Source organism: Syngnathus acus, chromosome 13, assembly GCF_901709675.1.
Source record: "Syngnathus acus chromosome 13, fSynAcu1.2, whole genome shotgun sequence".
In the NCBI taxonomy this organism is placed as follows: Eukaryota; Metazoa; Chordata; class Actinopteri; order Syngnathiformes; family Syngnathidae; genus Syngnathus; species Syngnathus acus.
In genome coordinates this window covers 3,676,286-3,696,849 of record NC_051098.1, presented here as the reverse complement: position 1 = coordinate 3,696,849, position 20,564 = coordinate 3,676,286, and the positions used below count along the sequence as shown (strand labels likewise).

Here is a 20,564-nt window from a genome sequence, read left to right as displayed (position 1 = left end):
CAATTGCTTTGCCTACAGAACCCAAAAATAAGAGCTGTTGGGAATAAAGTATAAGGACTAATACTGGAATAAAAGATCAAAATAAGGATATCTTTTTGGTTACTACACAGGACATAATCTGATTGAACAAACAGAGTGTGACAAACTCACTCAGGCACACATGCGTAGAAACTGACGCACTTTTATTTTTATGCCGGGGCAAGTCTAGTTTACAGTGTTTGGGAATTTGGCAGATCATAATGCACCACGCCAGGCAATCCGGCAGACCGAGTGTATTTTTGTTTAAATGTCTCTGGCAGGCGGCTCGGTGGCGCACTGGGTAGCACGTCCGCCTCACAGTTAGGAGGGTGTGGGTTCGATTCCACCTCCGGCCCTCCCTGTGTGGAGTTTGCATGTTCTCCCCGGGCCCGCGTGGGTTTTCTCTGGGCACTCCGGTTTCCTCCCACATCCCAAAAACATGCTTGGTAGGCCGATTGAGCACTCCAACTTGTCCCTAGGTGTGAGTGCGAGTGCGAATGGTTGTTTGTCTCTGTGTGCCCTGCGAATGGCTGGCAACCGGTTCAGGGTGTCCCCCGCCTACTGCCCAATGACGGCTGGGATAGGCTCCAGCACGCCCGCGACCCCCGTGGGGACTAAGCGGTACAGAAAATGGATGGATGGATGGATGTCTCTGGCACATATGACAGTTTGGTGACAGAAGGTAGACTATACTTTATATACTATACTTTAGACCAAGTGAAACCAGATCTAAGTTGTGGCGCAAGTAGTATAACATGATTTTGGTGGATTTGATCCAAGCAAGGCTGACAGATTCTGTGCTTTGCTGATACATTCATGGATGGTGGATGTCATATTTCATTCATATGACAACAGCGTGTGCCCTACATCCTCTAAATCAGTGTAGAAATCACTTTATCGAATACATTGTTGCAATATTACCGTATTGGCCAGAATATAAAACGACCCTGATTATAAGAAAAAAGAAAAAAGACTTTTTGAACACCAAATTTAATTTTTATACAGAAAATAATTACAGTACATCTGAAAAAAATATATATATATTCGAGAGAAAAAGCATGTTATTTTGCCTCATTCAAATCATGCAAAAACTGTCTATCACATCTTAATATCTGAACATTTAAATATGTAAACTAAAGTGCAATCACATTTGTAAATGAATGGCTTCTGGTTTTTGAAATGTAAATAAAGCAATCTACTGTGATAAAACAACAAAATTGCAATAACTGCATGAACCATCAAAGTCTAACTGTAGTCTTGAAACAAATCCGAATAAGGAAAAACATTGCAATGAAATAATGCAAACTGCTACCGCTATTTTTATTTTTATTCTTCGTGACAGGGGTTCGCTTTGGCCCGGGGAGTTAAGTTCAGCATTCGCTTTGAAGATATATGGCGCCATCTAGCGTTGTGAATGAGTATAATGTCTAGACCCCGAATGTAAGACGACCCCCACTTTTTCAGTCTTATTTCAATGCAAAAAACACCGTCTTATATTCGGGCCAATACGGTAATACTAGTATCATTTTATTTTATTTATATTTATCAGAGATGGGGACTCGAGTCACTGTGACTTGGACTCGAGTCGACTCGAGTCGCTGTTTTGATGACTTGTGACTTGACTTGACAAAAAATGAAAAAACTTGAGACTCGACTTGGACTTGGAAGTTAAAGACTCGGGACTTGACTTGACTTGAGACACGATGACTTGAATGACTTCAGTGTTATTTAGTTTATGTTTTCAATTTGAATATAAAATTAATAATACATTTAAAAAAATAATATCGATAACATGGTAGGAGCGCAGGCTGAGAATGGCGTTGTCATGATTGGATCACTACCCTGTCAATCAATCAGTCGTGCCCTCTCTACCTACCGAACATGTTTATTGGAGAATCACGCCCCTTTATATCAGACATGCGCAAACATGTCAGCGGGAGCGGTACCGCGAGTCACCACCTTTGGCTATCGCAATTACTTTTATGACGGCAAAAGACGGACAGCACAGTGCGAGATATGCAACAAAAATATTTCGGACAACTTCAAACTTTGTCCGTCATCTGAAGAGCCATCTGCCAAGGAAGTGCTTTTCATTTATCTAAATTGGTGCGTGTATATATAGCTTTAATGCAATGAATATGATGATGAAACTGAATTAATGAATTAATTCCATCTTCAAAAATACCCAAAGAGAGAAAACACACATGCGCACAGTTGCACTGCACTTTGCTCAAGACTTTTGCTGGGCCTTAAAATAGGGCCCTTAGTCTTTAAGAACATCAGCACTTGAATATTGGAAGCAATTGTGCAAATGTTTGTGACTTTTGTGGCGAAAACTAGTTACCATGTTTAAAAGAACAATCAATCAGAATTTATTTTTAACATAAAACATGACAAATATATGTTGCCTGTGGAATGTTCACGCTTTGATGTGGCCCAATAACGTCATGTACATGATTAATCCTATAAAAACAGCAGCTTCAGGGAACTTCTTCATTCCTGATATTCAGTTGACTTGACTTGACTTGACTTGAATTGACTTGAGTTGGGTGATCCTGCATAGGTTTAATTGGCTACGCAGTAATAATATGGAGGGCAAATATTACAATAGATAATGGCTTATTCAAATGAATGTGTTAGTCTGTGCGTGTGCGCATGTAAAGCAAGGATGGTTAATTTCTCAGTAACTAGCCCAGATTATATATGTATTTTTTTTATCAGCAAAATAAAAAAAAGTTTGCATTTTATATTTTATCACATTCATTTTGGAGAAATAAAGAAACAACAAATGCCTTTAAAGACGGCCACTTTTAATGAGGAATAGCCCCCTCCCCCCTCCATGTCTTGGTTGATTATGGTTGATGATTTCCCCATTGAAAATCATTGTGCAGACTATCGCTTAACTCTCCGTGGCCGATTTAAGTGAAATGAGCAGTCTCTCTGCAGCTGAAGTGCCCTGTCACATCTGTCGATTTCCTTTCATCAGTTACCAACATATGCAAACACGGCATGTTCCAAGAGGCTTTATGGAAGCTGAATTGTTCATACGTTGTTCTATAGTTAATTTAAAGTGGTAAGGATTCATTTGCCTCACATTTCACCTGAAGTCCACGTATGGGGTACCACCTCTGCCGCATATCCGAAAAGGAGGTGCTTTAAACGGCCACACTCAGCTGAAGGGTCCTCCCTGGAAGTCTGGTGTTTGGCACAACACTGGGGGGGTGTTCAGAGACCACTCACACAGTCGTAAAACCCAGTAATTGCACCAGAAAGCAATGACGAGTATGTGAGCACATTGCAGGGAGTACGTGGAAGCAAAAAAAGACAATGCAATTTGTCAAATTAAGCAGACTCTGCCCAAAAAGTGGGTGTCAGTACGTCCACTGCCACTCTGTTTCAAAACACTGCCCCTGACCAAACCATGTCTGCAATTGGAGCTAGTTTGTAAACCGAGGCCTTTAAATTCAACAATAGGGACCTTGGACCTCACAAAAAAGATATATATTTTCACTGAATGGAGGAAATACCCAGGGGCACACTCTATTATCTTGTAGAAGGTATAGATGAATCTGTTTTTGTTGCAAACTGGAAAAGGAAGAAACTATAGTTTGTTCCCAAATCTTTTAGTTTCCTTTATATTCAGCTCCTGTTTGTGTAATGGTCAAGTTGTACATATATTTTGTTTTTACAGATCCCTTTACACGCAATATACTGAATTACTTGTATATCCAATGCATTTGCATCTCAAATGATTCATTTGGGATAATATTGTGTTCATTTCCTTGGCATTTACCACATTGACTGTGCATTTCTTTCCGCACCCATTTGACCGTCTCTCTTCTTGATGGCAGGTCTTGAATATTTGATCACTCATCATGAAACATTGATGAGGGATTTATAGTTCATCGCATCAGCCTGGAATCAGGATCATTCATTCTCTCTGATTTAGCGTTTACTGTTGTTTGCATCCTATCCGTGTTCTGCCTGTCTTACACTCTGTTGGTTTATTGCATCCACTTGCAAATCTCTCAAACTTTATTTCTCTTCAGTACTCCTCCGTGCACTCAGAGTTTTATGTTGTCATTATAGCTGCTGGCAGGCTGTAACAAGGACATGACTCATGTACATACATAGCAATTAGTGCAGCCCTGTGAAGCTGTTGACCTGAGCCTTGGCCACCTACTTCGAAATAAATTGAATCGTTGATTATGAGAGAATATTTTCAATTTACCTGGGAACAGTGATGGTGTCTCAGTTCACTCGCCTGAATTCTATGTAGGTACTGTGGGTTCAAGCACACTCAAGTAGGAGAATGTAAAATGGAAAAGCTCTTTCTCTTTATGTGCCGACCACTCCAGGGCATAGAATAGAATAGAATATAGAATAGATCTTTATTGTCATTGTCACATATGCACAACGAAATTTAAAAAGTGCCAACCGATCAGTGCATAAAATAAAAAATAAATAGAATAAATAGAATAAAAAGATAAAAAAATACAAGCTAAAAACCCACAGAAGAACATACACAGACAATCTTTTTTTTTTTAGCGGCATTTAATGTGACTACCGCTGTAGGGTAAAAACTGTTGGCGAATCTGCTAGTCCTTGACCTAATTGATCTGTAGCGTCTGCCTGATGGCAACAGTTCGAAAAGGGAGTGGCCAGGGTGGGAAGTGTCCTTCAGAATGTTCTGTGTTTTTTTTTGGCCTACCGTGCGTGTTTTTGACATTCCTGTTAATGTCCGACATTCTGTGTTCAACAATGTGGCGGGACAGTCGGATGTCTGATACCATTCATTTTAGTTTGTCGTTTTCAGGAGACAAGATTTCAACGTCACTGAGGCATTGTTTAACGAACTCCCCTTTATTGTATGGCTTTTTAGCCCATGCAATGTTTCTGCCTGACTTTTCAAAGTGTCCAACTTGCGCTTGAGAAATTCAGTCCCTTTTGGAAAGTCCTTATCGATGTTAGCTGAAAATTTGAAGCTTTGAAATGCGCTAATGACGTTTGACATATCAGGCAGAATGGCTTGCCATTACGTTCAACAAAAAAGTCAAAACTTTCCCACTCTGTTAAAAACGTCCTGTGTTCATCTTCATATTTTCGTTTAGCTGTGCATTTGAGAGCGAAATTGACACTAATTGATTACTCGAATGGGTTTGCCCCTCCTGCTTTGTGGAATTTCACCTCATGAAATGAAATGCCTTTAAGGAATTAAAGATGTGTTCAAAATTGTTTTATCCCAATATATGCGCGTTCAACGAAAATACCAAATTGAACTCAAGCGAAGCGAACATGCACAAAAAAAAACCACAAACCCAAATGTTGATATGAAAGTAAAAGAGCCGCATGAAACCAGGCAAAGAGCCCCATGCTTAGGATAATGTAATGTTAATGGCAGTACTAAGCAAGTATTCTTAGCAAATTTTGTACTCTGCACACTTTGAGGATTTCCACAGCAGCATTTGCAGTTGAGATGAGTATTTCTTTGCCTGACATTGGTGCAGGCAGCGTTGGTTCAGCGCCCACTCAAAGACAGTCTAAATCTGGGAGTGAAAGGTTGTCTGTCTGTATATAGCATGTACTCTGCGACTGACTGGTGATTGTCCAGCGATTGTCGCCTCTGACACAGTCGATTTATTTGGGAGAAAATTTGTCTCCTCTGACACAATAGATTTATTTGGAAGAAAATAGGTACTGATTAGACACCCTCTTAGCTATTGTTTGTTATTTAGGTATGCGCAATCTGGCATCTTAGCCTTTTTCGGTGGTGGCCCTGTCTATTCATGATATAATATGTTTAGTCCATCCATCCATCCATCCATCCATCCATCCATCCATCCATCCATCCATCCATCCATCCATCCATCCATCCATCCATCCATCCATCCATCCATCTTATCCGGGGTCTGGTCGCGGGGGCAGCAGCCTTAGGAGGGACGCCCAGACTTCCCTCTCTAATATGCTTACTTTCAGTGATTATTTTATATTAGTGCTTTATTCTGAATGCCAGGCATTATCTTTGGACGAAACCATGCACTGCTCATCATCGGACCAATATTATCCTGACAGTGAAGATTTCATGACTTGTTTTGCCTAGATTGTATATACGGTTATAGTTTTTCTTGGTCTGCCTTGCTTGTTGGGTCTTTGGTTTCCACCGATGCTTGCAAACCTGGTCCCTTTTGTTAAGCAATCAGGTCCCTCCAACCCTTTGTGTCTTGTCTAGGTGATTCTTGTTGTCTTCTCAGTGTAGTTCAGTTTAGTTCCCTGGTTTCTTACAGTCCTACAGTTGAATTGTTAGTGTTTTCGAGTTTTGTTGTTACTTTAAGTTTTTGTCTTTTCGGAACTTTGCTAGTCTTTTTTATTTAGAATTTTCCATAGTAATCCTGCTCGTGTTTTTTTGTCAATAAATTATTTTGTTGGGTTCGTCCTGCCTCCCTGCTTTTGAGTCCTCTACTGTGCAACTTGACATAAGCATGGTGATGGCAGCATTATGATAGAACTGGAAAACTCGTCAGGATTGAGGGAAATATAAATTTTGTAAGGTACAGAGACATCCTCGATGAAAGCCCGCGCCATAGTGGTTAGGAACTCTCTCAAACATCTCTGGAGAGATCTGAAAATGGCCATGCACTGACACTCTCAATCCAACTTGATAGAGCTTGAGAGGTGCTCCAAAGAGGAATGGGCCAAAGTGATGTGATAAGCTTTAGGCATCAAAAGCTGTAAATACTGCCAAAATATTGAGCAAAGGGTATGACGTGTACACGTAATGTCATTTTTTCTAATGATTTTGCAAGTAGTACATTATTAGTCATTGTTTTTCTACATTATTATGATGAGGTGTCTTTAGTAGTATTTTGAGAGGAAAATCGGTTAATGATTTTGCTTGTAGTATACACTTTTTTTTAAACCGTCATGATGAGGTGTGTGTAGTATTCTGAGAGGAAAACCCGTTCATTCATTTTGTGATGAGGAGGTAATAATGTGAAACACTGTAAACACTTCGCAGATGCACTGGACAAGGACAGAAATGTTGTAACAGTGGTCTCAGAGACCTTAGCAGGGACTCTTCAACAAGTAAGGAGGGGAGTACAGAAGTATAAGCTTGTGTTGAAGACATTTATTTCATCTAATATATTATTCATATTTATTCTGTAATGATCACTACTACCAGTACATTTGGTTGCACCGTTTTTTACTATGGCAGATTTGTGTTCCATGTATTAAAATGCCTTCATTTCAACTCAAGCGTGCACTGTTTGAAATTATAGTATTCATTATTCATTTCTAAGCCGGTTGAAAAATGACATCCACAACATGGTTGTGCAAGAAACCGTACAACAGTTGTATTGATTTCCCAGAGGGTGCTTTCTTGTGTCAACCAGAGATGACAGACATCCGAGTCATTGGAATTTTTTTCATTTGACTAATCAGATTCCATATATTCTTGAAATGGCTGATATTGTATGGGTAGAGGAGAATGCGATTTGATTCTGATGCCATTGTTTTATTTTCCATGACCTTTCTTATACTTTGCTGTTGGCTTGTTTCTTATTTTTCCTCAAGTAAATTGTAGATTTTGTGGCAGCGTTCAGCCATTCATTTATTGCACAGACTTCAGTACACGCATCTATATGGTAATCAAGTCACTCTCTCTTTCTCAGACCCACACACAAGCCTCCTCCTTTACATTCCATCCCTCCTACTTTTTTCCACACTCATCATTCTTCCGTCTTCTGTTGCTCTCAGAGTTCCTGGTTAATAATATTTTCCTGTACCACCAAATCACATTATTCTGTATTGAATAGATTATTGTTTAGTTTCAGGACCTGTATATGTTTCTATAACGGTCAGATCACCAGGAACATTGTATTTCTTCTGGGTTTTTTTTTTGCGGCATTAATCACTTGAATTGCTTGATTTGCTGTACTACAACATCTATCAGAAACAATGACCCACATTTACGACCTTAACATTTATTGCATAAAATGGCATTAATTTGTTCTCAACGGTCCACTGGTATTCTCTTAATTTGATTGCGTTTTTCTTGGCTGTACCACTTCCAGTATGTGTAGCCTGAAGCTATTTCTTTAACCAGTCAGACTTCTAATCAGCCTCAGAGAGCCAGCTAACGGTGGAGTTTGCATGTTCTCCCCGTGCCCACGTGGGTTCTCTCTGGGCGCCCCGGTTTCCTCCCACTTCCCAAAATCATGCATGGTAGGTTGATCGAGCACTCCAAATTGCCCGTAGGTGTCCACTGGTATTACTGGCAGTCCATAGGTGTGAGTGCAAGTACGGTTGTTTGTCTCTGTGTGCCCTGCGATTGGCTGGCAACCGGTTCAGGATGTCCCCCGCCTACTGCTAAATGACTGCTGGGATAGGCTCCAGCATGCCTGCGTGGGGACGAGTGGTACAGAAAATGGATGGAGCTAGCTAGCGGCCCTATTGTGGCATTCCAATTGGTAGGTCAGAACAAGCCAAGCTCAACTCGCACAATATATGCGCTCACATTAACACATTTAATAATCAGCATCTTGGGTAAGTCCAATGTATTTTTTAATGATATTTTATCAGGTTATCAGATAAATATTCATTCTGATGTGATCGAGATCAGGGGATTTCAACTGGTTTTGTCCAAGGGACCACCATTATAACCAAAAAACAACTCTGGGACCACTGCTTTGGCGTAATACAATTTTTTTTTTCACTGAAGGAGGGTAGACCTATACAGGCTATTTATTTGCATCTGTATGTCTATTTTGGGAATCTCAGCTACATTTGACACAATTTGGATGGGTAAATGATTCACAAAATTAGCTGAAAAATAAATCAAGACCAAATAATAAATCCATTCAACCAATTTTACAATTATTTTCTATTTCCAATTTCGCAGACCACCCGCAATACCACCATGGAAAACTTGGGGGTCCGCGGACCACCGGTTGACAAGCTCTGATCTAGATGATATAGAAAGCACTGTAGGAAAGGAAAACACTATTTTAGTGGTTGGTTATGGCTGTTTTATTGTGACAGCTACAGCTGTTGTAAAATAAAAAAAAAAAATGTAATTTGTGTTGCATGATTCTTCATTCAGATTTTGTATCGTATTAAATGTTATTATTACAACACGATAGAAATGCCATTAAGAGGTACATTAAGTCAGATCAGTCACCATTAAAGGCCCAGGTACCAAATGCATGTCCTGCCACTGTTGTAGTGTCTTTTTCTGATGGCACTGACAACCACAGGGTCGATTATAGAACAAGAGCGTTGGCATTAATACTCTTCATGCGCCTTTGAAGTTTCAGCGGACAATCAGAATTGAATCTGTGTATGTGACGTACAGCGCTGACGTTCACAAAGCGCAACTCATGAATATGGTGATGTATTTTTGTCACGCAAGGCATTGATAAGTGAGTAACTAATGAACTATATGGAGGAAATCCATGTCGTGCATTTTACATTCAGATGTCTTGTACATTATCTCCCCTACAACACTACATATGCAATCATTTTCAATCATTCAACACAGCAACTTTATTGTACTGTTAATCTGTCTCTTCTGGGATATACGTATTTTCATTGTTCGTTTCTCATTGGGTTACATTAACAATGCTGCAAATACTTTTTTTTTGCTCGCTTGTAAGCAGGTCTGCATTGGTTTCATGAGGATTTCCATTGATTTATCAATTTTCTATGCCATTTATCCTGTTTACATCAGGTGGAGCCTGGATCTATCTCAGGAGCGGTGGCATAGAGCAAAAAGCAGACTTCTGTGAAGTTACACAGCGTGTTGCACAGGATTTATGCCGTTCACAGAAATAGAGCCTAAAGTATACATCAAATTGACATTTCAGTTTTTATTCATTTTTTTGGTGCATTTTTGGTCTATCTCTCTCGCGCGCGCTCTCTCTGTCTCTTTCTGTCTCTCTCTAGCTCTATTTCTATCTCTCTATCTCACTATTTCTATCTCTATTGCTAGTGTCTATTGCTCTCTCTTTCTCTCTCATTTTCTCTATATTTATCTATTACAAGTATGTACGTGCACAGTAAGTTACAGTATGTGACGGTAAAAAAAATCCAAACTGCATTAAAGAGGTAAAAGCCCTTCATTTGAACTGTTATTTGTTATTTTTTGTTTAGATTTGTAAAGTTGTCACACTGTCTGGTAAAATATTCATCCAGCAAAGATGTTGTGAAAGGAATGGTATTGATTTTAATTAGTGCTCTTTTATAGTCGACCATTTTAGAGCAGATGGTGGAAATGTGTGTGAGGGAAATAAATGTGCGCACATACAGCCCTAATTATGAATCAAATTATAGGACTCTGTATTTCTTTGTTGGGGGTGTTATTTTAAGGTTGTGGTATCGTAATAATGAGGACTTGTTTGTTAGATCCATAATAATGCCTGTGTTGTTAGAGATCATGTGGCTTTGATGCTCTGACTGAAGACGACTGTTTACTGTCTATTAGAAAGAGATCGAGTTCACCTCACAGCATTTTTCTTCATTGTCACGACTGCAAATTGTGTCAATGAACTTCACTTTAGTTTTCCATGTAAGTTAATAGGTTTATTATAGGTTTATTAATAGGTTTTGGGAATGTAGACACGACTGACCAATACAGAGTCCGCATCACTGCAGACCCCTTAACTTGAGACAGGATCTCATCACGCTCCTGGTGATGGTAGTCTCCTCCCAGAGTCATCTTCATGGTGGAAGGGATGAATGTCACAATGATCCTAGAAGCTAAGTTGTTTGGAACTTTATAATTCTAGCAGGGTCACCCACAGTAAACAGGTCTTTGACAAAGCATGACTCCAGGACCCCTGTGATGAATACCTATGTGGGTCACAGCCCCTAAAGGACGAGTGCCTGGTGACTGGGCTCAGCTCAAAAAGGTATCATGGGTCCCCCTTCCCATGGACCCACTACCTGTGAGAGGGGTCAATGGTGCGCACAATGTGAGCTTGACGGTTAAGAGTAATGATCCATGGAAATAAAAATGATTAACCATGGAGGTCTGCATTCAGAATCATACTCAAAGTGAACATTTTGCATGAATAAATATGCTATTTTAAATTACATGGAAATGCCTCAGGACAATTGAAAATGAAGCTTAGTCGTGTGTGTGTCTTGCACATACCTGTATACAATTCATTGCCATGTCTTGCTCCTGATATGACATTAAATGTTTATCTGAGGGACTGGTTCGACATTTCCTATTTCTAAATACTACACTTATCAATTAGTGTGGTTCATTAGATACGGTACATCAGACAACACAAATACACCCACATGACCGCATCAACAACTTCTCATAGCAATCATGTGTTTTCTGCCAAACATCAATATGTGCATTCAACAAAACTCATTGCAGTACATGTTGTTCAGATTTTTTGACAATGTCAGCGCCCGGTCCATGGTGTACCCTGACTCTCACACTAATCAGCTGGGCTAGGCTAAATGTGTAGTTGTCCAACTATTAGGGATACTATATCGCTTATACAGTTAATTATGTTTCATGTACATCAACTCCTCTTTTTCAAACAGCTTGTTTCCTTATGTCTTTCAGTCCAATTAAAAGTTAAAACAACTATAATTTAGACATTTGGTTCACTTGTATGGGTTTTGGTGTGTGGTTTAAACAAACTATAGCTTCATGTTTTCTCTCTCGTTTTCTGTCTCAGGTCTAATTACAACAACCTCAAGAAAACTGGACCGTGAACAACAAACTGAACATGTTTTAGAGGTGAGGACTTTTTTTTTACCCAAATAATGAGCGCATAAATAGGATACAACTGATACATAAAATGACGTTAAAATGTCAGAGGATAAAATTCACGCATCTCCGCATCTTCGAACGTAAAACACATTTGCTAAAAGAAAGTTAATTGGGTGAAAAATTCTGTTTATTAACATACCATTTAACTTATATCCCACTTTTTAACCATGATTATTACACAAGGTTTATTTATTAACACATATAATTAAAAACTGTTCTATCCACCATCAGTATTACTGGTAAGGATTCAACATGGCAAACCACTTGAGGCATTGAGATACAGTTATCCAATTTCACATCGCATGAACTTAGAACCCCCAAAATTAAATTAAACACCCCTGTTGTGTTACCCCAGGACTCACAATGGTGACCCTTTCTTTATAAATAAATGACATATGGTTGACATTGTGCTGCCGGTATTTGGCCCTGCACCATTTCAGAAGCTGCCAAGGTTTTGATGAAAACAAATGGCCTCTCCCATCTCATCTACGGCACATACTCAGCTCTATCCCCTCTGTTCCGTATGGCTTTTCCCAATGTGGTTTTCATTAGCTTAGTAATAGAGCTTGTTTGAGGACAGTCAGTCCATTCTGGTCCCATTTAACAATAATGAGAAGTTATATCAACTCAGGTCTCCCATGATTAGTGATAAATTGTGCCATGCAGTGGCTTTCTCATCATGACTCAGAGTTGAGTGAAAGCAGTGTGTAGTTCTTGTTTCAGGTGTGTGTATGTGTATGTCTTGAGGTCTTGGGACCAAAAATTACTCATAAGGGGAACGATTTGAAATGAACCTAGCAAATATCCTGGACATGTCTGCCCCCTGCAAAGAATTTTCATAGATACCCAATCCTTCCAAGTCCGTGTAATGGCCAGTGTTGATGAGGACACACGGGCTAGTCATTTCAAAAACTAATTTCAGCAAAGGTTCATTTTCTTTGCTGTTGCTATCTCATGCACTGATTTGTTTGCAAAAAGCCAATCAGGGTGATCGATCGCCACTAACAATCAAAGCCAGTTTGCATAGAGTGGCTCATTCATTCAAATCACATGTAAAAATCACAACGACACAAAAGCTCTTAATCCTTTACAATTCTAAATGTCGCCTTGTTACTTAAGTTCCTTCCTGCTTGTATTATGGGCAAGACTGGTATATGTACACATTTTATTGAGTGAAACCATGACTTGGATGGTATGATAAACGATGACTTCTCGGCTATGCTGTTTTCTTGCTGAGGTTTTAAAGTAATGTTGATTGATTTTGACTGTGTGCAATTTAAGGTCCTTTAGTTCAAACAGATAGTTTTAAACATTCAAGCATTTAGATTAGTTGTATTTATTTCTTAAAAATGCAGTTAATATAATTAACATTTAACAGAAGATCATGGGATTTAAGAATACAGCATCCATGTGAAAATGTGACATGGATGTCATCATACCAGACTTGGATGGTATGATAAACGATGACTTCTCGGCTATGCTGTTTTCTTGCTGAGGTTTTAAAGTAATGTTGTGATTGATTTTGACTGTGTGCAATTTAAGGTCCTTTAGTTCAAACAGATAGTTTTAAACATTCAAGCATTTAGATTAGTTGTATTTATTTCTTAAAAATGCAGTTAATATAATTAACATTTAACAGAGTATCATGGGATTTAAGAATACAGCATCCATGTGAAAATGTGACAGCTCTGCCCCTGTTTGTGGCTACCTACGAGAATCGTACAGCAAATGACGTAATTCATTTTATTGTTCTATCTGTTCTTGTTATTGAGTCCAATCTTTATGCAACAATTGCTTGGCACCTAGAATATGCACATTAGGACCAACTTGATGACACCAAAGCCCTCAGCTTCCCTAAGTGGTCACCAGAGCGAAAAAAGCGTCTTGATTAAATTCGCAACAGGGGAAATGCTGCACACAACACCATTATGGAGTCAGGAGTGGGGGAACTGGTGCTATTTAATCAACTACCTAAACATGCACAGGGAAGCGCGTTCATGCACTGTACCTACCATCAAGGCCTTTGACAAAAAAAAAAAAAAACATGTCTTAAAGTGGGCTCAGTACCTCCCCTTCCCGGAGCCAGGAAATAATTGTGTTCAATGTTTATAACCATGCCATTGAGTTGTTATCCAAAAATGATTGTAAAAAAATTGGAATTGGACAGCACATTAAAGAAAGGTGGATCAGTATATATAAGTATACATAATAAAATCATACAGTTTAATTATGAGGAATTAAGACGTGGTAAAGAAGACCATGGATTTCTGAGGAGTCAACCAGAATATATGAACCGCAACCAACTGAACACTGCAAACACCGCTACCAAAAACCTTGCTTGAGATGGCAAAGGCAAGTCTCAAGCAGATGTCTCCCTTGAGCCAATGTTTTATTTTAAAACATTTAATGTTGAAAATTGCAAAGTGTGAGAAAAATTCAACTCTTGGTTCAAATCCAAGTGTATTTGACATGCATAGTTTTGGCATTCACACAATTGTAATGTGGTAGTAGTACCTTACAAAGCATTATTTTTGAGGCGGTGCGGGACTGAGTTTAGGTCCTCACGCATCCCCAATTGACATCATGTTTATGTCTGGATTTTAAGGTAAATGACATTTTATTCTTAATTTCAGTTTTGTGGTTAAAGTAGATTTGCTGTGTATGGAAAAGGGATTTAGATCTAGTGTCTTAAAACACACACACACACACAAACACACACGCACACACAAACACATACACACATGCACACACGCACACTCGCACACACACGCACACACATGCACACACATGCACACACACACACGCGCACACACACACACACACACACACACACACACACACACACACACACACACACACACACACACACACACACACACACACACACACACGCCCGCACGCACGCACATCATGGATACAAACTAAATCTCTGGTTGTACATGTATGGTCCAGCAAAAGAACTGTCACTCTTTTAAATCTATTAATTTGCATATCCTTGCATATGTAATATGACTGTAATTCAAGGAGGTAAATGTCAGGCTTTCTCTGAGTTAATCCAAGGAAACGTACGAATTCTTGGAAAGATGCATTTGAGGAATTTACAAATATTTTGGCATAGGCATTCATGCTTGTAATTCTGTTCTGCCCATTAAGGTGATGGTGTCAGATGGTGGGCCCAGTCCGAGGCAGACTACAGTATGGGTGATGGTGCAGGTTCTAGATGAAAATGACAACAAGCCAACATTTCCAGAGAAAGTCTACCAAGTCAAACTACCGGAGAGGGAGCGGAGAAAGAAGGGGGAGCCTATCTACCGCGTCTTTGCTTATGACCGCGATGATGGACCCAACGGAGACCTTTCTTACAGCATTGTGGATGGCAATGAAGATGGGAAATTCTTCATTGATCCCAAGACGGCAATGGTGTCATCTCGTAAGGCCTTCACTGCTGGGAGCTACGATATCCTGACAGTATGTACAATTGATATTTGTCCAATTCCTGGTAACAGAGTAGCTGTAATCATTATAGTGTTTGAAAAGAACAAATGAAATGCAACCAAATGTGTATATTTGCTATTACTAATAATTTTAGTAAGTCAAATGAAAAACTTTCACATTGCAGATTAGAGAATGACTTTAGTTCCTAGCTAAATGAGAAAAGTCTCCTGCAACTCTTTAAGTGAATACGCACTCTAGCATTAAAATAATACAGTATAGCAAAATGATTGATAATGTTGAGGCAGAGAATTAAACAATCATGAAGTGTGTTACAATACAATACAATACAATACAATACAATACAATACAATACAATACAATACAATACAATACAATACAATACAATACAATACAATACAATACAATACAATTCAATACAATACAATACAAAGCAGATCCTTTAAACGGCAAATTTATGTAAATTGCTTTAATTCAGTATTTTGCAGTCCTCTAGTGTAGCTGCATTGTGGTAGGGCTCCTGCATTTAAGATGACTGAAGAGAATCTCGAGCAACAGCTCAGTTCTAGGGGAAAAAAAATAAATGATGTAGATCCAATTCATTTGAATTGTGTTCCACTGACACTATTATGACCCTTTTGCATACTTCCTTTACAACTTGGTTGATGACTTCTTTCTTTAGATCAAGGCAACAGACAATGGTCGTCCTCAGAAGTCCTCTACAGCTCGCCTCCACATTGAGTGGATCCGCCGTCCTCCAGCCACGGCTCTGCCACCTCTATTTGATGAGCCTTTCTACAATTTCACTGTTATGGAAAATGATAAAGTCACAGAAATTGTTGGCGTGGTCTCCATGCAGCGGAGTTCAGCACCCTTATGGTTTGACATCACAGGTAAAAAGAAATGTTTTTCTGACAACGAGTGAAGTGCTAAGGGCATGGCTTGTTTGGCAGAATAGATCATTGCATTATCAGTGTAGCTCAGGTACCGTCGCCTCACTGTTTGCTCCGTTACGCCCTGCTCATCCCAGTCACCATGGTAACAGTAATTCCAGATATATGTTGTATTATGCATCGGAGAAGAAATAATAAATTAAACCAGCATTCTATAAAGAACTTTAACAAAGTACATCATTAAACTTGGAATAGGGTGTGATGATGAGCCCCCCTGAACCGTTCTGCACTGGGCTATGTTAGTAAATTACGTCGCATTGCTCATTCATGACACCTTTGTCATGCGCCATCATGCTGTGCCCAAAAGGGCAACATTTTTATCCTGTCCAACATTGTACACTAATATGGCTTTGATGCGTCAAAATTGACTTTCTCCACTTGAGAGGCTTAAATGAGATTATGTCATGTAAATTGCGCTAAGCCCAATTTCCCTGCATGTGTTTAAGCACTGACTGGTGTGGTACAAGTGATGTGATCCAATTACCAGTAGTTTTTGCTGTAAATCCACATGATTCAAGTGGTGTGACAGTGTGACTGAAAATAGTACTGCATTTATTCTGCACAGTCTAGGTCTTACTTCTTTGTCACCCAGCATAGAAAGTCAGCATGTGTCCAACTTTCTGACTACTGTAGTGCTTTTGACTGACCAGTTGCATCTTTCCTGTCCATAAACATTTTTTTTAACTTTTTCATATCACTCACTGATTGTGTCTCAATATTATTGTTCCTAAGGATTTCAAACATTTTTCTTGAAAAGTAAGACTTTTTCAGTATTACATATTTTAATTTTCATTTGTTTTTCATTCTTCATTTCATATTATTCATTTTCATATTTCATACTATATACGTTATTAAATATTACCTTTGCAAATGAAGACATCCAAGCCAAATTAGTTTTATCCAATGTAACGAAATGTCAAAGTTAAGATGATTCTGACAAACCCTCGCTCTCTCTTTCGCTCTCCATCCATCCATCCATCCATCCATCCATCCATCCATCCATCCATCCATCCATCCATCCACCCAACCCACAACCTCTGAAATGTGAGGTGACATGCTAACCAGTTCTCCACCATGCCTCTCTCTCTCTCTCTCTCTCTCTCTCTCTCTCTCTCTCTCTCTCTCTCTCTCTCTCTCTCTCTCTCTCTCTCTCCCTCTAGCGCTCTCCCATTCACGTACCTCGTGGAGGTACAATTCAGACTAGTCATTATCTATTTTTTCAGTATCCATTTTGATCAATTGGTATATTTGGATTTAAGCATTGGATTTTAGTTCAAATAAGCCTTGATTCGGTATAGTTAAAAGTTAACACTCTTCATCATTTAAAAGTAATCTGTACCTGCAGGTAATTTCTAGGCTGGCAAACATTTACAATCTCGGTGGGCTCTATTGGTGTGGTTTCTTATAGCTGTGTCTTCATCATGCACTCCTTTTGTCCTATTCCTTTGGTCTTTGTGTCTCACTTGTTCTCTCCTCTTTCTCCTTAATGCTTCATGACTGAAAGGTCCCCGGTCTTTCCTTGAGATGTTTATTATTCTGCAGAACACTTGCATCCGGAACTGTTCCTCTGAAGGTATCTGACTTCCACTTCCTCTTTTATGCTGGCAACTTTCCACTTGGTCTCCTTTCATTTCTTCATATTTTTTGGGGGCTGTCTTCACTGTAATCATTGTCCACCCATGTGACCTAATTGGTTTTGGTCTTATCATTTTGTCGATTGCTGGTTGCAAAGATTTCACTATGGACTTGTGCTTGATCATGTCTGGTCTATTGACAAGCAATAAGTAATTACCAGGAGGTTCAGATCAGGCAGGAGGAGAGCTGTGTAATATAACAAAACACTGTAGCGCTGGTTGCAATATAAAAAAAAATGACTATACAATACAACCCTCTAATGTTGATCTAATTTTTTTTTTCAATTCTAGATTTCCCTTGTCGTGACCGAGAAACTCCCATAATTTGTTTTCCTCCGCGTTTCAATATATTTATGCTGAGCAGAGAGGGGCCACTGCCTATTATCTATCCTGAGCGAAGCAATGGGCTGCCTCAGCCGATGGACAGCAAGTTGCGGTCGATCTGTATAATTTTTCGCAGCCAGCTGCAGTCTTGATTGACGCATGAGCCAAGTATTGCACCCCTTCAGTATCCACACAACTTGTTTTGTTCTTTGTCAATGTGTAAACTAGTTCTAATTATGAATAGGCCAGTACTGATACCAGCCTTTTTCAAGGTATCGGTATTTTCATGTACTAGTATCAGCCGACCTCATTGGGCCATTTCATGATCAGGGATTAGAAATTAGAGATATAGAAAACTGCAATTAATTTCATGCAGTTTAAGGAAAATTGCTCTATGGGGATGTATAGGTTTCTTTAAAATCATCTGTCATTGTATTTGGGGAAAAAAAACTTGTTTCAAAAGTACTATTGGTATTGCACATTGTTATGCTATTGGGGACTACTCAAGAACTGAGTACTTGTATTGGTATCGGTCTGGAAAAAAAAGTGGTATCAAATACCGGTAGTTCTGATATAGCTAGATCAAATACATCACAGATGGGGCTGTGCTATTGGTGGTCTAGCATACCTCTTGTTGCAACATTATAAAAATAGAAAAAAATAAAATAACAAAAAGAGGGGGTCGAGAGGCTGCCACAGAGCACTGAGAGGTGACTGGAATGTGAATTTAGACTGTCCTAATTACAGGTTGCCTATTTGGTCACTTTGGAATGGTTTCTGTTTCTAACAAATGTTATTTAATGACTGTAAGAAGGTCATCCGAGTTAGCGTGCCTTACTTTGCTGTCCATTTGACCACCACATACAGTAGATGAGTGAATTCTGGAGCGATTGACCCCAGCTCCCCTACGAGCAGTGATTGTGAAAAGAAATTTTGGTGCTGTAGCCATAATCTGACAGGATCACCCACCTTTTTTTTGTTTAACAATGATCGTCAGAATATGGCTGCCACTTCTTTTGGTTTGTTGACATGCAAAAACCTTTGTTGTCCAGAGACATGGACACTGAACGTATGTTCAGTGGAGCATACTCTCCTGTGCGTAAGAGGGAAAAAGCACGCTTGTCTGGCTGCACAGATTCTCCATCCTCTTAAAGTGTGTCATTCATGCGTCTTCATGCCAGATACACACTTTGGCTGGAGCAACCCTCATGTGGCCTTTTCTGTCTGATCTGGCCTTCTGCGTATTCTCCCCGCTTGCAGTTTTCCTTTTGCATTTCAGAGGCTGTAGTAGGTCAAACACTCCATGAATGTGAAACATCATATTGCACTTAAAGTTTGGATGCAGTTACAATACATGCAACTATTATTACAAGAGACTTCAAGAAAGCTATCAAAGACTGAAAACTGATTAAGTGGAACAATTAGTCATTGGGAGTTAGCCCATTGGCGGATAGTATTGAGACTTTTTTCAGTTTATTTTCAATACTCAACTCCAACTGAGCGGAATGATTCACGTTCAGTTATGCTGACGGCCAACTGTCAAAGACAAGCATTTTTTGAAAGATAAAAAAGTTGCCCCAGGATGAGACTGGGTTGTTGAGTAGACGGCTCCCACTATTACAACAATTAACATTGATACAAGGGATGGCATAAATGTTTAGTTTCATATTTAATCATAAACGTTTTAGTGAGTGGTCTGCATCTCCCAATTGGCCATGTGCACACTTCATCTGCTAATGTAAAGTATTAGAGTAAGGATTTTATCTATATCTCTTAAGTGTGAAGCAGAGCTTTGTTAGCAACAAAAAGTATTTTATTAAAAAAAAACACTGGGTGCAAATTTGCAGGAAAAAATTTACTCTCGCTTTATATGACCTTTTTGGAGCAGTCAGGAGCCCTGTAAGAGAGTGTTTGTCACCCGCTGTGCTCTGTTCCGAGAGTGGCATTTTGGGGCAATAGTTTTAGATCAGGGGTGTCCAACACTTTAAAGATATTCTTCTCAAGCAGCCAACCTTTAATTCAGTGTCAACATCACAAACCTCCACGGTCGACTTGAGCTCAGTTTGCAGTCTACCATTTGGCAGATCAGGTTCTCCTGGTTTAGAAGCTGCTCTATGTCCTCCCGAGACCCAGAAAAAAAAAACGTTGATGAATTTATTGATTTTTTTAGACGACATAATTCTTAGGTGTGAAAAAAAAAACATTACTACAGTAAAAAAAAAATCAAAAAATGTTTCCATTTCTTTACTTTTTACAATATGTCCTTTTGAGAGGACATCGGGACTCGGTTATGGCAAATCTGAAAAGCCTAGGATTTTCTCTGTAAGGGCCAACAGGAACTAACACAGTGGCATGTATGACTTCAGAGATACAGGGCAAAAACATACGTCC

At 39.3% G+C, this 20,564-nt stretch overlaps 1 protein-coding gene across 8 annotated transcripts in view; it reads left to right on the top strand.

Annotated features, from left to right (window-relative positions):
* fat3a (FAT atypical cadherin 3a) overlaps positions 1-20,564 on the top strand; it is a 173,107-nt gene that overhangs the window by 89,721 nt on the left and 62,822 nt on the right. For 6 of the 8 annotated variants that reach the window (XM_037268356.1, XM_037268357.1, XM_037268363.1 and 3 more), the window contains 4 exons: positions 11,715-11,776; positions 14,963-15,277; positions 15,945-16,155; positions 17,720-17,788. In XM_037268356.1, the coding sequence (XP_037124251.1) occupies positions 11,715-11,776; positions 14,963-15,277; positions 15,945-16,155; positions 17,720-17,788 (657 nt within the window). The remainder of the gene's footprint in view (positions 1-11,714; positions 11,777-14,962; positions 15,278-15,944; positions 16,156-17,719; positions 17,789-20,564) is intronic. The other 2 variants (XM_037268362.1, XM_037268359.1) reach the window with 1 other exon arrangement.